At 33.3% G+C, this 22,671-nt stretch overlaps 3 protein-coding genes across 4 annotated transcripts in view; 1 reads left to right on the top strand and 2 right to left on the bottom strand.

Moving 5' to 3' along the window:
• Positions 1 to 215: 215 nt before the first annotated feature.
• Positions 216 to 5,238, bottom strand: LOC119837485 (DNA-directed RNA polymerase III subunit RPC3). The gene is made up of 11 exons (XM_038363077.1): positions 5,014 to 5,238; positions 4,822 to 4,940; positions 4,547 to 4,676; positions 3,987 to 4,185; positions 3,717 to 3,809; positions 3,274 to 3,438; positions 2,928 to 3,081; positions 2,491 to 2,611; positions 1,880 to 1,951; positions 998 to 1,165; positions 216 to 374 (listed from the first exon to the last, which is right to left on the bottom strand). Exons 1-11 carry the CDS (start codon positions 5,158 to 5,160, stop codon positions 240 to 242), a joined length of 1,503 nt encoding a protein of 500 aa, XP_038219005.1. The 5' UTR covers positions 5,161 to 5,238; the 3' UTR covers positions 216 to 239.
• A 480-nt stretch (positions 5,239 to 5,718) lies between these two features.
• On the top strand, positions 5,719 to 7,585 carry LOC119837372 (MIT domain-containing protein 1-like). Its single transcript, XM_038362940.1, has 4 exons — positions 5,719 to 6,046; positions 6,235 to 6,473; positions 6,681 to 6,880; positions 7,146 to 7,585. The coding sequence occupies exons 1-4, from the start codon at positions 5,920 to 5,922 to the stop codon at positions 7,306 to 7,308; spliced, it is 729 nt and encodes a 242-aa protein (XP_038218868.1). The 5' UTR covers positions 5,719 to 5,919; the 3' UTR covers positions 7,309 to 7,585.
• A 378-nt stretch (positions 7,586 to 7,963) lies between these two features.
• LOC119837316 overlaps positions 7,964 to 22,671 on the bottom strand; it is a 28,508-nt gene continuing 13,800 nt past the window's right edge. For both annotated transcript variants that reach the window (XM_038362836.1, XM_038362837.1), the window contains 8 exons: positions 14,702 to 16,588; positions 14,349 to 14,630; positions 13,771 to 14,074; positions 11,367 to 11,654; positions 10,804 to 10,975; positions 9,919 to 10,118; positions 9,145 to 9,332; positions 7,964 to 8,694 (listed from right to left, as the gene is read on the bottom strand). In XM_038362836.1, coding sequence (XP_038218764.1) covers positions 8,424 to 8,694; positions 9,145 to 9,332; positions 9,919 to 10,118; positions 10,804 to 10,975; positions 11,367 to 11,654; positions 13,771 to 14,074; positions 14,349 to 14,630; positions 14,702 to 16,587 — 3,591 coding nt within the window. In that variant the 5' untranslated portion in view covers position 16,588 and the 3' untranslated portion in view covers positions 7,964 to 8,423. The remainder of the gene's footprint in view (positions 8,695 to 9,144; positions 9,333 to 9,918; positions 10,119 to 10,803; positions 10,976 to 11,366; positions 11,655 to 13,770; positions 14,075 to 14,348; positions 14,631 to 14,701; positions 16,589 to 22,671) is intronic.

Raw genomic sequence — 22,671 nt, 5'->3', positions numbered from 1 at the left:
GAAAGGAAAATACTGGATACCAATGAAAAAGGGTTAATTATTATCAACAGATGTTTAATAATCATTTTAAATGACAATGACTTTTACAACATTCACATTAAAATGTTTAATAAGTTATAATAGGTTATCATCGGATGCCATTTCCTATGCTTAAAACGAAAAAGTCGGTACAAGTATAGGCATCATCATATCACTTTTAATTTTTATATCTTTTCCGTTCAGTTCGTCAAACTGCATTGTTATGGATACATCAAATACCAGTTTAATATAAATAAGTTCCTGTCTAACTCTAACTCTGCTGCGCTGAGTTGTTTGAGTTGCTTCTCGACTTGCTGTAGCAGCGCCACTTCGGGCGGTGTAAGTGTTTCCAATACCTGATCGGGAACAGATAAACATACATAAAGAAACGTTGAAAATAGTTCTTAAACAATCTCTGTTTTTAATGGTTTTCATAAGTACTTCAAAGTTGGTAAAACACAGCCAAATGTAAAAATAATATTTAGACCAGTTATATCCATATTATATTGATAGTTATATCTGTATTATATCTTTCAATTATATTGAATGTTGAATATACAGCAGAATGAATGGTTTAAAAAATTGTATCAGTCTGATTGTTAAACTGGAAAGCTTCTTGATCGATTCTGACGGGACTTAAGTAGCAAATAGCAATGATAAGTAAAGTAGAAACAAAGAGAATTTTGGAAAAAAAAAGGGTAAAATTTAGGAAGCCGAAGTAAAAACAATGTCAAAAATGCGATAAAACTGTAATTTTAAAATATATAAAAATAAAAAAGGTAAAATACGAGTATGCCCAAAACTCGCCTAGCGCGTGCATACTCACATACTACGAATTTGTATTGAAAACGGATAAGCAACTAATGCGTTAAATAATATATTAAAAAAATCATAGTGATTTGCGGTTGTTCGTAAAATGGCGCCACACAACAATCACCTAAACCCAAGCAAGTACGTAGGTAACTACGTGTGCACTCACGTCGTCGATGTTGGCCTGCGGCTCGTTGCGCAGCGCCATCCCGTGCACGATGGTGCGCACGCGCCGCTGCTTGTCGAGCGCGCGCGCGTGGCGCCGCTCCGCGCCCGCCCGGCTCGCGCTCACGTTGTGCAGCGCCGCCTCGCACAGCGCGCGGCACAGCTGCACCACCTGCGCACCGCCCACCCACACCGTACACACCCGTACACACCCCTACACACTGCGCACGCGCACGAGCACAGCAACACCCAACTAACGCTTTATGTATACCAACTACATACTGTGCACAATACAATTTAACCACCTCCACGCCGCATAGTCGCTGTACCAGATGCAGTCAAAACACAAAATGCGAAACATATGAGAAAGAAATGAAATTTTACGAGAAAAGTTTTACGTAGTCAAGGTCATACATACACTGCTTGCATACAACAAAATATTACATGTCAATTGTAATAAATACAAATTATAAGAGCAGTAAATATAGAAATTAGCAATTACTATCATATAATAACACCATAGGCTGGAATATATAATATGCTCGTCTATAAAATGTAACACAATAATTTCAGAAATTATACATCGCATTTATATTATTAGTATTTTGTCTTGTTGAAAACACAAAGTATAAAATTATTCAACACAACATTCTAACGGTGTCAGCACACTGCTCGCATCATAATTGCAAATGACAGAAGTCGAAAAGAAACTGTACATAATATTCAGGTTACTCAAAAGGTCACTTAATAATAACATACTATTTTCTCTTTTCAAAATCTCAGAACGTGGTTCAGTGAATGCACTGGTCCTTCGAGCCGGAAAAAATAGATTACTATTATTTTATTGGAATTTTTACAAATGCATTTTACATTATGTCTCTCTTACCTCAAAAAATTTGACGTGATACAAATATATGCCCTTTTGAAGTCCTGAAACGTGTTGGGACTTCCTCATTGGCTGAAATGATTATTACAAATTATTGTTTTCTTTCAGTGTTATTCAATTTTCGTAATATTCAATATATAACAGCCTAATCAAGTTTTGTCTGTGTAGAAGCAATGTTTTTAATCTATGATTATACATATAGAGAGATTTTATTGGAAGTTTATAATGGATAACTGATAGAAGATAGAAGAGTTTAACTTCTAAACTTTACTCATTTGTAGGAGCAGAAAATCACTTTTTCTTCTAGTCTATTTTATTTCTAGGTGGAGGTGGACCATAGCCCAGTAAGTTGAATTTTATATAAAAAAAAGGTGTGCGATACACATACGATAGAAGTGAAACTTCAGTAAATCGACAAAAGAATGAGATGAATATAAAATAGTATGTATATTTCTGTCTCATTCTTTGTTGCCGGCTTCATTCTACACATTTTTGTATTTGTCTCTCTTACCTGCCGTTTTTTCCGGTGCATCAGGTTTGAAATCACAACGATTCTACAGAAGTTTCACTTGAAAAGCTAAATTTAAAGTTACTTATTATAAAATTAGTACCTGCACACTAATAAAATGCTCTTCAAGAAGTTTATATGTAAGTTGTTTGCACAACTTGTTCGGTAACATTGCATTCTTTTGTATATCTTCTTCTTCTATATATTTCTTAGTGCGAATCAATCTGAAATGAAGTTATTGTCCCTAAGTAAATTGATTACTTTTATATTTATCTTCATATTCACGTTTATTTTATAAAATAGAACTGACCAAGTGTGAGACATCACTCACACAAGATCCAAATAACAACCATATAAAAACGGACCGATAGTGGAATTGTTATCCTTTCATTTCAATTCAATTTATTAAGTTCACCATTAACTTATTGACAGTATACATTTCGTTTCACCTCCACCAACATATACCGTCACTAAAATAAATCACTCACAAATTTACTATATACACTAGCAGTTTTTAGTAACCTAACCGCTAATTACTACCTAAATATCCTAGCGGCCTTGGAGCCCAGCCGCTCAGTGACCACGTGGTCTAGAACATTCTCGACCAACAGCGCGGCGGCGCGCTTTGCTTGCACACAGTACTGCCCCCCACCCGCATCTCCCGTCATACGAATAAATCCGGCGCCATTTTCCTCTGAAATTGTAGTTAGTTTAATGTTATTTTATGTCTGTTTAATAACTTCTATTTGTTAATAGTTGTAAGGCATTATACATGTTATTAGAGAAAATCTGATATCTAAAAGAAAATGGATACATTTCTAAATTGCTTTATTTTCAGGCTAGCACCTAACATTAAAGAAAATTACGTATCATAATTCGCACTCACCCATAACTTTAAGATAGTGCTCTAAATGTTGCATCAAAAGCGGTTTATCCGTAAGTCGTTTCGCGTGTTCCTTTAGCTCCCCTAGCGCTACTGGGTTGGACACCTCTGCCCACGCTGATGATGAGAGATACATCTCCTGGAGTAGTAGACGCATCACTTCACCCGCTAAAATTTTACCACAGATTCATATGTATTTACAATAAAAGAAATGCTATGCCACAATCTGTAAAACTTGATGAAATATCAATAGGTAATCAAATGTTGTTTTGTTGGTCGAAGAAGGCATGGTATTATACTAATTTGGTATACTTCTATGAACAATTTAACAAACTCTTTATGAAAAATACATAATGTTATTATTTTATTTGATTCCATACAAAATTATTAGTAAAAAAATTATATGAAAACTCAATCAAGACAATAATAACACTAAAATAACTTACCGTTCTCATCAATGCGTCGCGTCATAGCTTTTATCATAATCTCATCACGGAAATCTTGGTGAAATCTATCATAGTTCACTTTCCAATATATTTCTGCAATTTAAATAAATATCAATTTATATTATGATAAGAATGGCCAAGGAACAAAATTAAGAGCATAATTCTTTTTTCTTACTGCAAATACAGTTTGTGAGAAAATAAACCCTATATAATTTAATTTTTTTCTCAACTCATCAGTCTACCAATAATGTAATAAGATATTATACTTACTATCAGTAATCTCAGTTGGGTTGTTCATGGCTTGCATGAGAACCCTTACATCCAGATCGGGTACAATGGTCACCACTGGCACCAGGCTGGGGACATCACTGCCCTCCTTCAGTTCTGGCACAGGGGCTTGCTGGATGTATCCTGCGGTTGCTAGACTTATGAATGTATCCTTTAATTGCACTAGGCTTAGATTTTTTTCCTGAAAAATATTTGTTTTACTAATAAGTAGAAAACATGTTAAAAATCTCACTAATATTATAAATGATAAAGTTTGTTTGTTTGGATGTTTGTCTGTTTGTTTCAAAATCCAGTGGTTTCAGTGTGATTAATGGAATCACACTGAAACTACTGGATTTTGAAATTTAGTATACAGACAGAGTATGAGCCGACTTGGGTGATAGGATACTTTTTATTCTGATTAAATGCTCTGTTTGGATAAAATAGGAATTTTGATATCCGGGCCCGTCCGGGACGGGTGTATAATTTTACAAACTTTTTGAATTTTTTATATGACCGTCTCAAAAATGTGTTTTTATACACTTTTGTTACACATTATTTACCGTCTCATCCTTTTGTTTATTGGCCAGAGTAACTAGTAGCATTGTCGCTGTGCAGATTGCTTGTTGCAACAATTCCTCTACAATAATCTCAGCCTCTTTGCCGTATTTGGTCTTCATCTGAAGTAGGTACCTATGCATATATTTAATTTATATTTTATATGATATTTACATACAAACCATAAGCAGTTTTAATTTACAAATTGCATTGCTTATACATTAAATATTGAATCAGTTCTGAGTTTAGCTGTCTAGTAATTAATAATGAAATTTTATACCTTGGATATCTTATGAGCAGTAATACATTATCAGGCAAAAGTTTATAGTCTACAAAAACCCCAGAAGCTTCAAAGCTGGCTAAATCAAATTTGAGCAGCGTCCTTAAGCTTTCCACAACCTGAAATTTAATGGGATTAATTACTGGCTGTGTTTAAGTTTATGGAACAAACCAGTAACAATACTACTCCTACCTTTACTCTAGGAAGTCCTGTAGACTTTACAATCATTCCAATTGACTTGCAACCATATCTAAAAAGATCACTACCGACCTTTTCTACTATTTCACCAAAATATCTTTGAAGAATTTGTGAAACTAAACGACCTAGCTGGTGCGACATTATACTTTGTTTTTAATATTTTAAAATATTTGGCTTAAGTATTAAAATCTTGCTACGAAGTCCCATATGATTTTCTCAAGAAATCTACACATCTTATCGTTTCCTTAAGGTTAGACCTGCATTTTGCTTGCATGTCCGAATGTTTTTGTTTTGATTTAAACGTCAATTAACAAAGTCAGTGTCAGCTGTTGACACCACAGAGTAAGTAATATTCCACGTAGTTAACCACGTTGACACCTCACAAAATAATTTGTGGCGAAGGTTAAATTAGTATCAAATAGGTACGGCACAATGTGCGCATTATGTCATAATGTGTATATGTTGCACTTAACACCTTTAAGGATTATTAATACTTCATAATAAATAAATTAATATTCATAATAAGTAAAAGAACATTTAGTTTAAATTGGTTGAAAAATTCAAAAGCATGTAAGAATAAAACAATTTCTTTGTACAGGCTTTACATTTTATCTCCACCATTATTAATGTACTTAAGTGTACAATCAAAATTCCATTGTCAAACAAACTGTAGTCACTACACAGTTGTGTCAACTGTCATAACATAAGTTATCAATTATATGTTCTCAGATTTTTTTATTTTTTATAAACTTACAATAATAATATTATTATATATTGTTGGTTCCTATAAGACTATTTTTTATGCATATGCTATGCATATTGTACTATAATCATATTAGCTTAGTTTACCACTAATGAAATCTGTACTTGTTCAAATAAATATTTTAATTTCATACAAAAATGAATATAGAAAGTGCAGCTGTAAATATTTTGAAGCGTGGTGTAGAGCTTGATACCAAGCAACGTTATACAGAAGCACTCGTTTGTTATCAAGAGGGCCTTCAAATATTAGTGGACAAAATCAAAGGTCTGTCATTATTCATGTTCTAATGTATATGAAAAAACAGTTTTGTTTCTCATATTATATATATGTTGTTTTTTTATGATATAAAATAAATGGTGCTTAAAAAATAAGAAAATTTTCATTTTTATGGGTGAAAATGTTCTGACATAGAAGAGATAAGAAGTTTGTTATGTGTTCATCATTATTTTTAGGTGAAATAGATGAAAACTCAAGGAATTATTTAAGAAAAAAGGTAGAAGAATATATGAACAGAGCAGAAGCCATAAAGAAGTTAGTGTTAAAACAAAAAGAACAGGGACAGTTCCATGAACAGGTTCACATTGAAAATGACTCCACCGGCCATAGTTATAAGGCCTTATTCGGAAGATTCTTGGATGAAGAAGTACAGTATGTTATTGTAGAAGATCCTTACATAAGAAGCTTTCATCAGGTTTGTTAAAACTTTTTTGTGCATCTAAATTTATATCTGAAATGAGAACCACAAGATTACTGAGACAATTATGTTAAACAAATTTACATCAGGGAGAAATAATACTGTATAATTGTCATTTTTGTAAATCTGTGTGTAATAATTATTTTTTATATAAAATTAAATGTTAAATGTATTTTACTATAATTAATATAAAATTTATTTCAGTGTCAAAATTTCTTAAGGCTATGTGAGTTATTGGTAAAGTCATGTAGAAACCTCACACACATAGAGCTACTTACTACAAAAGACAATAAAACAGAAAGAGACCAAAGAGAATGGTTGTCATATTTGCGCAGTGATTTATTAAAATATAAAGTACAACTAGTTGTAAAATATTCTGAAACACTTCATGATAGACAAATAATGTGAGTATTCTATAACTTGATTTATATCCTGCTAATATTGTACATGCGAAAGTTTGTGAGGGTAGATGTTAGATAGTTGGACAACTGGAATAACATATACTTACTATCCCGATATTCCTACAGCATACATAATTTTGCGGGTAAAATTGCGGGATGCCGCTAGTGTTATATAGATGCATGCACTGGCTCCGCCCAGGTAGTCATTCTAATTGAAATCTGTTGTGTTTGTTAAAATATTTTATTTTTCTTTTGTATTTACTTACAGACTTAGCTCCGGATGGGTGATTAAAATTGGTCGTGGTTTAGACTTCTTTAAAGCAACAGACAACAAATTTTGTCTGGGCATGCATGATTTGGATCTGAGGCAGTGTCACGAAACAACAGTTGATATTGTGCACTCTAAGAATATAAAACAATCTTACGGGTGACAATTCAGGTTTAAAATTAGTATATACTATGATATATTATGATCTAAATGTGTTTGCACTATTGTTTTCTTGATAATCTATTTGTCAAAGAAATGTTTAAATTATGATTTTTGTTTCAAGTTTTCCTTTCAACACTTTTGCTATCAAACATTGTCTGTCTGTCTCTCATGGTTTTAAAATAAAAAGGAATTGCCAAATGTGTTGCTAAGCATATAACTTAAAAATGACACATCAAATTTGCCAAATTTTTTTTGAATGTTTTTGTTAAGGCACAAGAAAGGTTCTTATGGAGAGAAAAAATATACCACGGGTGAAGCCAAGGCGAACTGCTAGTTTAGATAATGTAAATGTTGTAGTGGAAATGTTTTTTGCTTGTGATACTATGTCATAAGGGATTCTTTGTAAAATAAAATGAACCTAGTTGTAATGAGTAATATACTTTATTTTATAAACAAAACAATATATTTTTACATTGTTAAGTATACATGCATTATTTTTATATGGTGTATACTTTAAGTATATAATATGTAAAGTGCTGAGTATAAATGGTGTTTTTTTATTAAATGTATACTTATATTGGTTTAAGTATATAATTCTGACGCAAATACAATTTAATTTAATAACTTAACATTTTTCATTTCTAACGCATGAATTAATAAATAAGCACGATCTAAAAAGAACGAAATTATAAAAAAAGTGGAGTTCAGATGTGCAAATTTAAATTTGGAATATTTCTTAAACTAATATTTAATTTCTGTACGCCGTTATACAAATAAAACATTGGATCTATTTGACTAGCAATATATTAGGTATGGCCTCTGATACAGTCACTTCACAATAAAGAAACTACAAAACAAAATTAAATATATTTACAAGACATTTTATTGGAATGTATGGCAAATATGAGCCTGAATAATTTCATTTGTCATTGTTCTGAGTGTAATTACTGGATGTTAATTTTAAATAGCTGAGAAAATTGTCTTTTAATTTATTTATAATTTAGATTAAAATACTAAAGATGATAATATTTAGTTTATTAATGTATTGCTAGTAATCAAAATGTTCAGTCTCCTTCGAGAAAGCTATTCGCCAACAGATGGCGCTCTTCTAAAACTCTACACATAGCTCTCTTGCTTCGCCGAGAACGTCATAAGAGATTCCATTAGATGCGGTCGGATCATTTCGTCGACATCTTTTTGATAATCCTTGAAGGCATCTGGGTGGTGTTTGTATAGAGTCCTGAGCGCTTTGAGGCAATGTATGAGGGTTTGGTCCGGGTTAGATTCGACATGTGGCCGCGTTCTCTGCATCCTAACCAGGCGGATAAGATGAGGAATGCCCTCCAACTGTACGATTTGTTGAGCGACGTCTGGGACTATGACCAGTCTGTGGGAATATAAATGATAAAGTTACAATTTATGCATCGTACTAGAGTTGGGATTATTGAAATTGAGTAATAAAAATATTTCACGGAAGCCTATGTCGTAATTCAAAATTATTTAATAATTGTAAAATATTCAACATTTTTCTTCTATTTTAGTCCGCCACCGTCTCACCGTCTCGCTATATCATTCTTTAATAATCAACATAATTCATTGAAAGCAAATATAACAAATGCACAAAATAGCTAGTTTCGCCCGCGTTGTCAAAGGAAATTCCATAGCAATGAGATGGTGCCGCCGTAATTAGTAGTTATATATATACATATATATGTTGTTTACATTATCAAAGATATATTTATTTTTGTATTATCTTATGTATCGAGGTACAACTGCTAATGAGCCTTAATAAATAAAGAAATCAACACACTGATTTATTAGCTAGGATAGTGATTACCTAGATATAGCCTCGGCAGCGTGGCAGTGCAGGCGGTGCTGCGCGCGCAGCTCGGCGGCGCGCGGCGCGTGCGCGGGCGCGGCGCGCGTGAAGCACACCAGCGCCACGCTCGCCGCCGCCGCGCGCGACAGCTGCAGCAGGCAGCGCGTCACGCGCGACAGCGACGCCAGCAGCGACGCCGTTTGCTCCTGCATCAGGGGATTTATCATTATAGTGTGAGGGATACTCAATATATGATTTTAATTAAGTGTAATGGAGGAATTGGATTGGCCACACGCTCCGAAGGGATAGTGGTCATGTTGTAAGCCAAGGCTTGGACTGGAACCCCAAGGAAAGTGCAAGCGTGGCCGTCCTAAACAGACCTGGCAGCGGACAATCATAGCGGAGGCCAAGGAAATCGGGAAAACATGGAGCGAAATAAAAAGGGAAGCTTACGAAGAGTAGCTGTCGGAGCACTGTGGATGCCCTCTGCCCCAGCTAGGGGACATAGAAATCTAAATCAAGTCAGTAACGGTGCTAAAAAATTGATTTTAAAATAATCAATTTGAGCCATTGCTTAATGGGTAGGGCGCTTGATATGGCAATACTTTTGTATGTGTGAGTGAAAGATGTTTATAAATAACTGATTAAAATACAGATGCCTGATAATAGCAAGGTAGCAATCACTTTTAAAACTAAAATAGTATGTTAAATACACTAATAAAGATTTAATTTCAATTAGCAGAACTTGAACATACATCATTGTGCGTAAAAATCTGCTTTAACTATTATTACCTGTAGGAATACAGAGATATTTGGGCCTCTTCGCTTGACTGCATCAAGAAGTCGCTCCACAGTACGATGTCGTGTCATTACTTCTATGATGTCACAGTTTATTTGTTCCTCTTTTTCCAATTCTAATTCTCGCACGAGGTTAACAAGGCACGCTGTGCATAATAGCAGAAGCTGGCAACACTCCGTTCGAGATAGAATAGCTGCAATAAAAACATGTTTATTATTGCATATTTAAATATACATTAATAGCTATTATATTTAAATGTATAGAAACATAATGTCCATGGCACATATTGTTTGGTTATACTATACAGTAACGTACATATATAAATTTATATTTTGTTTAGTTAGCTATTCAACTCTAGATGTCGTTATATTTAACGCTGTGCTCAATTAATGTGGCTGTTTTAAAATCATCCAATATCTTGTTTGGTAAACAAAACGTGCTTACGGGAGATTCTTTGAATATTTTTTCCAAGAATTCGGTTGATACGTTTTAGCACAATACCTATTTTACGATAAATGAAACGCCACATCAATAAACTACACATAATGTTGATATATTCAGTCTAAGTATAATATTTTCTTTTTGTAACATGGTTTGTAAAATCTAATAGTGTTATCCTTTAAAATTAGGCTCTATTTCTCTACCTATGTAAATTTTTTCGTTATCCTTTTTATGAAAAACTACTAATTTACCTGTAATTTGGTATTCTTACAAAGTATAATGAAATGAAAGAATGAAAGTATAATTTACTGATACATTATAGTTCAAATAATATAGAGACTATTTGTACAAATGAGATACGCATTTTAAATATCACGGAGTAACTGAACACAAAACTAAACATTGATATATTTTTTAGGATCAAAATTAAATCTTACCAGTAATATTATCCACAATGGTGTTCAAATAGAAATGCAGCTGGGTCAAATCATGATGACCCCTCAACCATGGCGCCGTGATCTGAGTGAGGACGGTGATCGCTTCCCGCATTTGTGGCTCCGGGTTGGACTCGTCTGATAGAATGTCGGACAGGATCTCTATACCGCCACCCTGCGGGTTTAGATTTGTTACTTATTTATATGGCATGAATTTTTTTTTTTACTGACGTTTCCAAAAACAAGCAGTTTTCAATTCGATTTGCTTTTGTTGCTCATAAAACTTTATATTATGATGTAAACGATTTGCTACGGTTAAGTGAAAATCGGGGAAAAGAGTCCATCAAAAGGTTGAAAAAAATTCAACGCAATAACTTTAACGACAGCTTTCTCTATTTATAATAAAACGACATAATTATGAAGCGTTAAAAATTCCATTACAAATCACCGTAAAAATTACACCAAAACACAAAAAAAAATTATCTTCACAAATTTGCCGCTCGCCTCTAATTAATCAAAACACAATCCGTCACAGATTAATGAATAAAACAGATAACAAAACTCACCTCTTCGAATTGCTTGATAGCTTCAGCTGTAACGCACACCGTAGCTAAGGCGCGTAGAGACAGCGCCTTAACCGAGCTCTTGTTAGACTCGATAATGGCCGTTAGCAAAGCCCTAGGCACCCCGCAGTCTACGAACGGTAGTTCTGTTATGCTCTTAATGATTTTAGAGCACTTTTCGTGCAGATTGTTGTCGGTGTTGTCGCTCAACATGGCTAAATGGCCGATGGAGGTTAGCGTACTTTTTAGTATCATGTCAGAAGGTGGTTCTTCTATTATAGATACCAGGGTCTGAAAATATATTATGAAATTAATTAGTATTATTTTTAAGCATATACTTTCGAATTATCCTTACTGAAATATTGAAATAGGTTGCGTCTTCTATGTTTTTGTGAGACTGAAGTGGTTATGGGAATGTTCTGAATTTGATAGATTTTAGGACAAACAAAAGTAAAATTACTAATGAATTATATTTATTTACAGAAAATATAAAAGCAGAAGAAGTAATATCTACTATATACTAAGGTGAAATATTTCGAACTATTTTATTACTAGATTCTAAATAGTCTATACCTACATTAATATAAGTAACGTTTATCGAAACATAATTTATTAGAAATAAGTTCTGTGAATTCAAGTTTCTTGCCGATTCCTAGGGCATAAAATAAGCTTAATCACGATTATGGCTTAAATAGGGCTGCCACGACACTTCATTTATATTCCTTTGATTTATATCTTTATTATGTGCTACAAATTATGTTTTATTTATTATTTATTATTATTTATTTATTAGCAAGTACAAATATTAGATTCACAGTTTATATATTAACAAGGAATATAGGGCTAATCGCAGGTATCAATGAAATGGGAATAAAACATTATTTTTCTAAACATATATACGTTTTAATATTAAGCTTTAAATTGACACTTCTTTGCAAATATACTCTAATTTTATAAGAAAATAGCGATTTTGCTCCGTATGTTTTTTCTCCAAATAAGAACCTTCCTAGTATCTAAACAAAAACGTTTCAAAAACATCTGCCAAATTGGTCGAGCCGTTCTTGAGTGTTAAACTTAGAAACACATTTGGCTCATTTTTACACGCTTTTTATTAGCTTCACCTGTATGTTTGTTTGTATGTTTGTTTGTAACCGACTTCTTTGGGCGCGATTTTGACCCACTTTAAACGGCCAGATTTCGTTCAAACTTTGTAGATTTATTGAGGACCGATGACAATACACTAATTTGATAAAATTATTCCATTTTTTAATTTGCAAAATATGATTTTTGTTAAAGCGTGTTTTTTAGTTTTTTTTAAACTAATATTTATTTTTATTATATATAAAGAGAAATTTTTATGATGTAAGCAGCCCTAATAATACAGGAATACTTATGAGCAGGATTGGCGAGTCTCCAATGAATATTGCATGTACAAAATATTATATTATAAAATATTCTAGTGGTTATGCAGATTTCCCGATAGGCTTCATATTATATTCCATACCTTCAGGTATGTATTCATAATAATTATATGGCTGATTAAGAAGTATCTTTCATGGAGGTATTTAATTGGACAGATTTTAATAAATTGGTCTTATTGACCTTTTAGAAATATAAGAACTTTATACAATAAATATCATTTAATCCGTACATTCTGTGTTTACACGACATTATTTCATTATTAAAATAACATAATAACTTATTTACGTATCTAAGTATACATTAATAAAGTATAAAGTAGTAAATAGTGTTTCATATCTATGAGTAATAATTTACAGTAAATTTAATGAAATAGGTATCAATGGTAACAACTGATATATTTCAGTCACTAATATTAATAATAAAAAATAGTGTATGTATTAAATTGATCCGGTTGCGTTATCTAATAATGCCAATTGACGATTTTGACTTGCATTAAGGTCAACTGCTCATTTAATTATCTCGTACGTAGCTAAGTGCAATTGGTATTTACTATTAGTTATATGGGGAAAATGGTTTTGTTCATTTACGTAAGGAGTTCTACATAATGGTTTCCTGCATACGTCGCCATGTATCATGGCGTGTTATAGTGTGTCCACACGGAGCTTTCAGTCTTTGGTAACTGGTAACTAGGAAATAAACTGAATTATTTTTGTTTACACCGTTCTTAAGATTCGTCGTCTTGTTGAGAAATACCTTATTGCTTTTAAAGGGTTGATTTATTTCTGCCTAATAGCTATAAATTATTTATAGCTACAAATATTTAGTGAAGTTATAATAGAATCTCTTAATATCTAATTGCAATAAAAGTATTGCTAATACTTTAAGTGTTCCCTTACATTACATGCTTTGTACCACGATATTAAATCTAGACGTATCTGAAAAAAAAAGTCTACCGTCCGCCGTTTCATAAAGAATGCAATCTTACCTTCATCTGTTGCACCAGCACTGCTTTGGTAGTTTCCAAAAAGATACCAATCAATGTATCCAGGTGTTTCTCGACCAAAGTCCATTCTGGGTTTGATTCGTTCAGTTCAATCTTCACATCTTCACCGATGTCTATTAGCTTTTGTAAATACATCTGCAACGATATTTTTATTTTGTCCCACCTCTCCGGGGTTTCCCCGGGTGGTTTTGTATTGAGAGTAATGCTATGAGCCAATACGAATTCATTTATATTGGCTACTAATAAACATATTTGTTCCTCGCTTGTTTTTTTCGCCTCCATTTGCCTGCAATAAAGGTACCTTCAATTATTGAGGAGGAAATATACGAGTAATTATTATCCCCATACGATATGACGTTGCAATTTTCATATATAAATTTTATCCTGATGGTGCTTATGACATAAAATTAAATCAAGCTTCTTAGTATGTTTAGTGGATAAATACATGCCTAAATTTAACGAAAATAATCTTCCGGAATGAATGTTATTTTAAATAAATAATGTTTATGTAAATTTAATTCACAATGCTACTTCAATAGGCATTGTTAACAATACTATACCTTAATACATCGCTATACTGGTGTACGATAATTTGTCCGTGTGTCTGAACTTTTTTAATGTTGCCAGTTATAGTCGCCGAGCTAGCGGAGACCATAGCTTTCATCTCTGCGCCCAGAGGCTTGCTCTGCAATGTCGTCATACATTCATTCTCACAAGAGCCGACCAAATCGCACAACCAGTACTGTACCGGCTCCGGCCTCCGGTCACACAGCCTCTCCAATGTAGTCTGATCTATACTTCTTTCTCTGTACAGTATCTCGTTCTGATTGTTCATAACGAGCCTGCGAAAAAAGCTCGCGTTAATACAATTATAATTTGAAAGTAATGCGCAATTTAATGTTATGTAACTTACCCGCTATTGAAGTTTTCTAAAAGATTTACTCTACGCACATTCTTTTTGTTACTATTTCCGACGCCATTCATGTAGTCTTGTGGCGCTAACATTTTTGGTGTGGACGCACAAGCCAAATCTAGTTGTAGGTCTAAGAAATTCATTTCATCGTCTTTTAATTTCTCTCTTTTCGAATCGTGTGTTAAGTTCTTATTTTCTTTTGTATTTGCGTCGTATGGTATTTTCTGTTTATCTTGAAATTCTAATGGTGGAGTAACTTTTCTTTGTTTCAAAGAACTGTCTTTGTTATTAGAATTGTCTCTGCTTTGTAGATTGATATCACTCTCAGTGGCCACAAGCCTTTCATTATAATGCGGTATCAGCATTTCTTTTACTGGATGACCTACAATAACCCAAGAATCTTGTTCTTTGGTTCTCGGTAGACCCAAAGATGGTACTCTACTTCCATCTAAAATACCTCCAGCATGACTTTCAACCACTGTAGGCTTACCCTTTTTAGAAGAAAATAGTTTCAACTCCTTTGTTTTTTCCTTGGCTGCTACTCTTTGTTTGGCTTTAGGTCCTGCTTTTTTGGACGGTTTTAGATGAAGGCTATCTAATATGTTTTTTCCTAATAAAGTCTTTGTTGGCTTATGTATTTGTTCTTTAGGATATTGTTTCTTAACAGGCTCCAAATCATCTTCATCAATGTAACCAAGGGAGTGATATCCTTCTTGAATATCTAATATTTGTTGGTCTAAGCGTTGTGCTTCAAAATTTAACGATTGGTTTAATCTATTCCTCTGGAATTTAGGAGTGCTTGTTATTGGTATATCATCTTCTTGAGACATGCTTCGTTTATATTCAGGTTTTGTTGCCAAAACTCTTTCGGTGGGCACATAGGATACATTGGATATAGGAGTCCGTACTCTTGGTTGATTATTAACAGCGATTTCATTGTTATTGCCTAATTTTATGTATTCTATACTATCATCAGATTTATTTTTACTTGTTTCTAAATCTTTTACAGTTGCTACTTTACTTATTTTAGTGCTATCGCTATCAGTGCTGGAAACAAACTTCTTCGGAGGATATTTCTTGGATGGGCTTAAAATATTTATATTTTTGATGGGAATATCTTTGGTATCATTTTCTATTGCACTTACTTTATTTTCAATACTGTTTAAGTTATTTGTAGACACTTTTTTATTACTAGGTTTACAAGCATTCTCACTCAACGTTTTATTTATAGTTCTTTTCGTACTATCCTTCTGGGGTGCAGTATTGATATTCTTTGGAGTAGGATATTTACTTGTATCTTCATTTTCTTTATCTTTAAGCAACTGCAAATGTTCCTCATCCTGGTGTACTTCACAATATTTCTGTAAGTCGTAAGGAGTTTGTATCACACTGCTACTTCGCAAACGGGGTTTTGGTGTAGGTGTTTCTGAATTATCGTTAGCTAATTTCGAACTATCAACAACGTCTTTACTTTGTAAAGTATTCTGGAACTCTATCGCTTGTTTAACTGTAATGTTTTCATTATTATTAGAATCGCTACTACAAGATGATTTATTTCTATCAGAGTTGTCTGGTGACGAATAATACTGAGATGTCGGTGGTGAACTATCGGAGTCTGAGAAGCCGGAATCTTGACTCTTATGGCTGCCGGGGCTGCCATGCCGCAGGGGCCACTGGTTAGGAGCATTGTTCGCTCTAGCAATGTTATCATCACTATTGTTCCTTTGTTCAGCCTGATTGGCGATCCAATGTGGCAGCTGCGGCTCCCAATCTTGATCTTCCCTCCGATTGTTTTGGTTCCAGCCTGGTTCGGCTACAGGGCTTCCTACATTCGGCGGTGAATCACCCCACCACACCTTACTTCTTGTTCGTTGGAAGTTTGACATCCTGCAAAAGAACAAAGAGTTAGGTAAATGACTCGTGGGAAAATCGGTAGCGGGTTAATGATCGGCTCGGATGACGTAATTCCTCGGTCCATTATAAGTGACTATGATTGAGGTGCGTGGTACATGATGCGTGTCATACCAACACAAATTGCTAAGACGCATTATTTTAGAAACATTATTATTACACGGGGATCACAATTTTGAATAATAGAAATACACATAACAAATATTCTTAAAGGGCAAGACATTCATACACATTGCTGGCAGATGTTTAAAACCGTTGCAGAATCTATTGTATTCAAGAGTGCAAGGGCGTTTAGTGTTCATACATTGGCTGTGATTTTACCACCCTTCGATTTTTTTGACTTTGAATGTAGCTCATATAGCATGTAATATATTGGCCCACATAATTAAAACCATATTTCGTATCCATACAGTTTATTTTCAAATGGCAGTATAGTAATAATTGGGTTGGGTAAAGTGCGTTTGTCTATGATTCAATAAATAATTATGATTCATTTTTGCGCTTAGTGCTTTACCGGATACTGATAAATATTTTCTTTGCATGTCAGATTGTGTTAACGATTCAATTTATGCTTCCATATTTAGTAATATGATGCCAGGCGTTAATATCAGGTGCAAATTGTAGCTGTATCTCCGTTTAATATTAATTCGCAACATTATGGACATATTTTCATATGGATCACTACAGACATAAAGATAGATTATAAATAATACTTTTCTACACAAAAGTTCACCGAAGTGGACTGGAGGAGAAAAGTACTACTCCGGATTCTAAAATGGGACCGAATGATAACAATTTTCTATCAAAAAAGCAAAAATAATCACGTCAATTGGTTGAAAACTCACGGGGTTTTTGAGTAAACAAAAAAAACAATCGAATTGTGTACCTCGTTTTGGGAAACGTCAAAACTTTGGGGACTTTTTTTAGACTAAATTGGTAAACCAACATCATATCTCAGGCATGTTTCATTGACTCCAATCGGCACATTGTAGACTCAAATTAAATGTGCAGAAATTACATAAATAAACTTACGTTTATGACTCGGTAAATTACCGATTTTTATTTCTGCAATACTTAGGACATTGGCTCACGGCTTCACATACCTCGAATATTGCGCAAATGTACTCGTAATCCGTAATACTAATAACTGTTAATTATTTAAACGTTTAGCAAAGAATAAGGACAAACTTGTTAATATTTACGTTGATATTATAAAATGGAAAATCGCTTATCAGTCGGTAATATCGATTGAGAACTTAACTTTGTTGCACAAAATGTGATCAAAAAAAAAATCGTTTCCAGAAATACTTTTTAAACTGTGGTCGGTAAACATATTCAAGAACCCTTATTCGTTTATTTAAAATGCTTTTCAAGTCTAAACCCTTATGAATAAGTTATGAAAATGGCTAGCTAACACAAAGGAAAATTGTTATGAGAAGTACTCAGCTATTATTTCAGAAGTAATTTTCAAAAATTCGTAATAACATATAACATACATTATGCCACTCATAACTTGATGGCTATGGAGGTGTAATAAAACGTTTAGAAAATAGGGGATGCGGGATAACGTATTTCTTATGTTTATAATTTGAATTTTAATCGAACGTGTAGACTCTAGGACCTTGGTGACTTTTTTTTTATTTTAGAATTACAAAACGTTAATACAGATGCGGTAACACGCATTTCATAAGTTCTTATTATTTCTTTTTAGTCTGTATTTCTTTATTTTATACTTTAATGACAATATTGCTACATTTTTTATTTTCGGCGATATTTCATAGGTATTATTTCGTAAATGTTACAATACAATACACTTTATTTAATACCCACAAACACAGAAGAAAGCAAACAGGAAAGAAAGTTTTATCATATTATAAAGGCGGCCTTATTGCTTATAAGCCATCTCTGCCAGGCAAACCGGCAGTTACAAAACCTCAAAAACCTCTCTGAATTTTAAGTAGGTACCTATTTATCTTTTATCAAGTCATTTTTCATAAGTGGATACACCATAGATTACAGTTTCAAGCACATTTTTTTCTAAAACCGTCAAAGATAACATTCTTGACGCCAAGAATTTTATCGGGCATGTCTTTGACCTTCGGTTGGCCCTTGTAACTTCCTCCATTAAACGTTTCGATATGCTTCAGTGCCAACAATACTGCAATTTGTTTATACAGATGTTTAACATTGAAATTCATCTATTGAAGTTTGAGGAAGAATGAACAGAATGTAATTATGTGTGGGTAAATTATAATAATCTCTCTTTGTCACAAGCGATGTTTTGTCGTGTCTTATGATAGCATAAATGACGCGTGAGTAAAGAGATGCCAGTCTTAAAATGAAATTTGAATTTGGAATTATTCTATGTTCCAAATTTAAATTTTTGTTTTCAGTCCTGAGAGCATAGAATTGTTAGTCTATTATTTTATATATTTATACTGGCTTCAACAAATGTAAATAGCGTCTAATAAGTGGGTCATGCTTAGTTATCAACGCGCACGTAACGTAATTGAATATAAAAAGCATCGCATAACATGAAATGCACCATTGTAATGCGTTGATCATGATCGTGGGCAGAGAAAGCATGACCAAATTATACAGGCGACGACACATTTATTCCGCTCCATTACGTTCCCATATAATCATTGAGATTCTATAATTTGTACCAGGAAGAATGTAGATTGTCTTAGACATTTGGAAATTTGCCGTTTCGCGTACATTTTCTAAGAAGTGAGTATATAAGATAGAAAGATAATTCTTATGCAACTATTAATATATCTGCTAATACTTTATAATGTTAATATTGCAAGTTTGTAGAAAGAAATCTATATGTAGCTATATATATGTAGCTTAAATCGCGTAGAATGAAAACTATATCAGAACCTATCCCATGAGCATGTAATTTGTTTTTCTGTTTTCTTTGGTTTAGATGTGAAACCTTAAATTTGTGAAATGGGCATTCGGTATGTTGGGTTAGTTTGGATTGCGTTTATTTAAACACTACAACTACTCTGCGAAGTGAGACTCCGTCGTCTCTCAACCTTCACCTGAAAGACGTTTGGGAATTGTAATTTAAACAAAAAAAAAAGTATTAAATAATTACGGGTCACAATTTCGTTGGAATTTGGTCTATTCATTATTTAGTGACTATACCTACTATAGACTTGCAGTAATATACCTATTTATTATACCGAGACAACATAATAATAAACACTTCTCCTTATTTGTTTCTGTTGTGTGTTAGCGTTGGACGTTATACTAGGCACGTGCACCTGCCTTATACTACTAAATGTTTTGACATAGTATCTGCAAAAAATGTAGGCGATATCAATAAGTCATAGTGAATGAACTCGATGTGCAGCTGGCATAACGGTCGCGTGTCATCTGCTCATCGCCATACGCCACGCTACGGTTGGTTGTTTGCGCGCGTGCCTTTGCCATAAACGTCCATGACCAATTATATTTGAGTTTCGAATTTTAAAATTTTCAAAAATTATAATTTAACTTTTTTTATCAACTGCCAATGTTAAAGTTATAAGTCGCAATACGTCCTAATGTCATTTCTTTAATTCGATTTTAATATTCAAATTTCATTCTAATTATATCATCAACAGTTTGTTTGTAATTTATTAGGCAATTAAAAAAACTTTCTAATTACGTAAAAAGGTGGCATAAGTTGAAATGTCACTAACCGTTACGTTTAAAATCGATAGTGTCATCCGTGTACTGATTTGATCTCTATGGTTACAGCCAGGTGTAAAAAGTTTTTATTTGCTAGGGTCACCGGTTTAGGCATTCGCGCCCCTCTTGATATACAGCATGTTCTTTATTTCGGCATACATATTCTCAGAGGATACAAAGCAAATACGAAATACTTAAGTTAAAAATATTGTATTGATTCAAAGTATCATAACGCTAATTAAACTTATAAGTACGTAATTAAATTTAGAACACTTGTACAAATTTAAATAGAAAATATTAAATATCAGAAACATTATTCTAATGACGCAAATTAATTACTCATATACCATCAAATATTTAGAACATTTGTTATGCAAATTAATCGGCGTACCATGTATCAAGGTCTCTGAAACAAAATTCCAAACGAATAGCAATTACTGTCGTTTTAAAATTAATAAAAAATATATATTATGTATATATAATAAGTGCCGCGAATGTATTATGTTAGTAGGCAGGTAATCTTATTGAATTAAACCTGACTTCACGGCGGCTTTGACGGCTAAGAGTTAAACATCATCATTATATGAATATCCATAGTAGAACACAAAGAATGATCTCTAATCTATATTAACACATATTTTAAAACTAATTTGTTTTCATTTTGGCAAAACATAGCGGTCAAAAAGTGGCTGGTAATGAAAGTCCTTTTTGTGAACACGCTGTATACGACAAAAGACAACCCCTGACACCCGGCAACGCTTACCGGTCCCGAAACATCTGTCCGTACGTTCAATACTGTTGCATTCCGACCCGTGACACTTGGGTACACTTAACAGCGGAAGTAATAATACTTGTGAAATGATTAATAGATATACTTTCTTTGTACGTATTATGTTTTATCGCAAAACCATATAGCCCGTTCTTTATAGATTTTTTCTCTGTGGATATTGTTCAGGTTACGAGACACAAATTTAGTGATACATAATATTATAATTATTTTAAAGAAATACACAAAGAATCAGTTTTCAAATACAAAAAACCACCAAAATCGGTCCATCCAGTCAAAAGTGCTGAGGTAACAAACACTAAAAAAGACAGGTGACATGAGAACTCCTCTGTTTGAAGTGGGTTGATAAATAGATTTGATTGTCTATACGCGCTACTATACCCATATACAATAACTAATCGGATTTTCTTGATTTTTTTGTGATATATATTTCTTTATTTTATAGATTTTTGGTAACGTATTATTCATGGCCATGTCCATGCATATATTAAAGAAGTTTATTGACTATTGAATGGAAAATGAAACTGTGCAACAAATAAAAAGAGAAATAAATAAAAGGTTCTAAATATTAATTTTTAAAAATATTAATTTTAATTCTAAATAAAAGCGGGAAAAAGTATGTAGGAAGTCTAGTAGCATTATGTTGGTCAACTGCATATTATTATTATTGAATGTGTATAGAAAGTCCATTACGCAATTCTGATAGGAGTTCTATCAACAAACACATGCTAAATGAATCGAAAGTAAAGTCAACAATGCATAAGTAAAAAGTCTATGCAAATTTAAATATTCTTAGCTAATCGGAACTCGGAAGTGCAATTCCTTCCGACTTCGAGTTACACGCCTGCAACATATTTGCATGTATTTAAGCAGAATTTAAAATCAAAGCCATCTTCCTAAAAAGTCGATCAATAAATTATAACACAAGATTAAAGTAATTAATTTAATAACGGAAATCGTATTGCAAATGTAGAAACGATAAACGAGGTGTGCGTTCGCCTTTCCTTTTTATACAGTCCATAGGGCACGCGTAAGTCCCATATGGCTGATAAGGAAGCGTGTCGTTGCCTCACGAGTTAGAAAAAAAAAACAAAACGGTTCCGCCACGTGTCTGTTTTCCTTTTTTAAAATATGCATAGACGTGTGAACACAATTATGACATAAACCTAAATTCCGTTACAGGTTGATAATATTTTTATTGATAGCATTTAATTAACAATTACTATTTCTAGTATTGTCCGTTCTGTTCGGTAAATTTATCACATTTTTTCGTTTACAAATAAAAATGAAGTGAAAAGAAAATACGTAATTTAAGATTTCACTGCAATACCAACAGCGTTGATAAAATACGTGGTAATTGCAATTATTTGTAATTGACGTAAATAAGTTTGACATAACTTTTGTCGGCTTCTTTATTAAATTAGGCCGAAGAGAAACCGTCAGTTACGCTGAATCACCTGGAAGTATCATTGCTTCAATTGATTGTGGCCTTGGCTAAGAATTGATTAAGGGTTTGACATTTAGATTATCGTTGGCAGCTGCGAATTGCTGCAATTAGCTATTTCAGCGGCAGATGTTCTGCTTGTATGGC

Source organism: Zerene cesonia, chromosome 27 (genome assembly GCF_012273895.1).
Source record: "Zerene cesonia ecotype Mississippi chromosome 27, Zerene_cesonia_1.1, whole genome shotgun sequence".
Taxonomy (NCBI): domain Eukaryota; kingdom Metazoa; phylum Arthropoda; class Insecta; order Lepidoptera; family Pieridae; genus Zerene; species Zerene cesonia.
Note: the sequence above shows the minus strand (reverse complement) of the source record. Positions and strands in the feature narration are given on the sequence as shown.

Coding starts and splice junctions, on each gene's coding strand:
- LOC119837485 (XM_038363077.1), bottom strand. CDS start 5,160: ATGTCGCACCAGCTAGGTCGTTTAGTTTCACAAATTCTTCAAAGATAT. Junction 3,439..3,716: donor GCGACGCATTGATGAGAACG/GTAAGTTATTTT, acceptor GTAAAATTTTAG/CGGGTGAAGTGATGCGTCTA. Junction 1,166..1,879: donor ATCACGTCAAATTTTTTGAG/GTAAGAGAGACA, acceptor GGCGGTGCGCAG/GTGGTGCAGCTGTGCCGCGC.
- LOC119837372 (XM_038362940.1), top strand. CDS start 5,920: ATGAATATAGAAAGTGCAGCTGTAAATATTTTGAAGCGTGGTGTAGAG. Junction 6,047..6,234: donor ATTAGTGGACAAAATCAAAG/GTCTGTCATTAT, acceptor CATTATTTTTAG/GTGAAATAGATGAAAACTCA. Junction 6,474..6,680: donor ACATAAGAAGCTTTCATCAG/GTTTGTTAAAAC, acceptor AATTTATTTCAG/TGTCAAAATTTCTTAAGGCT.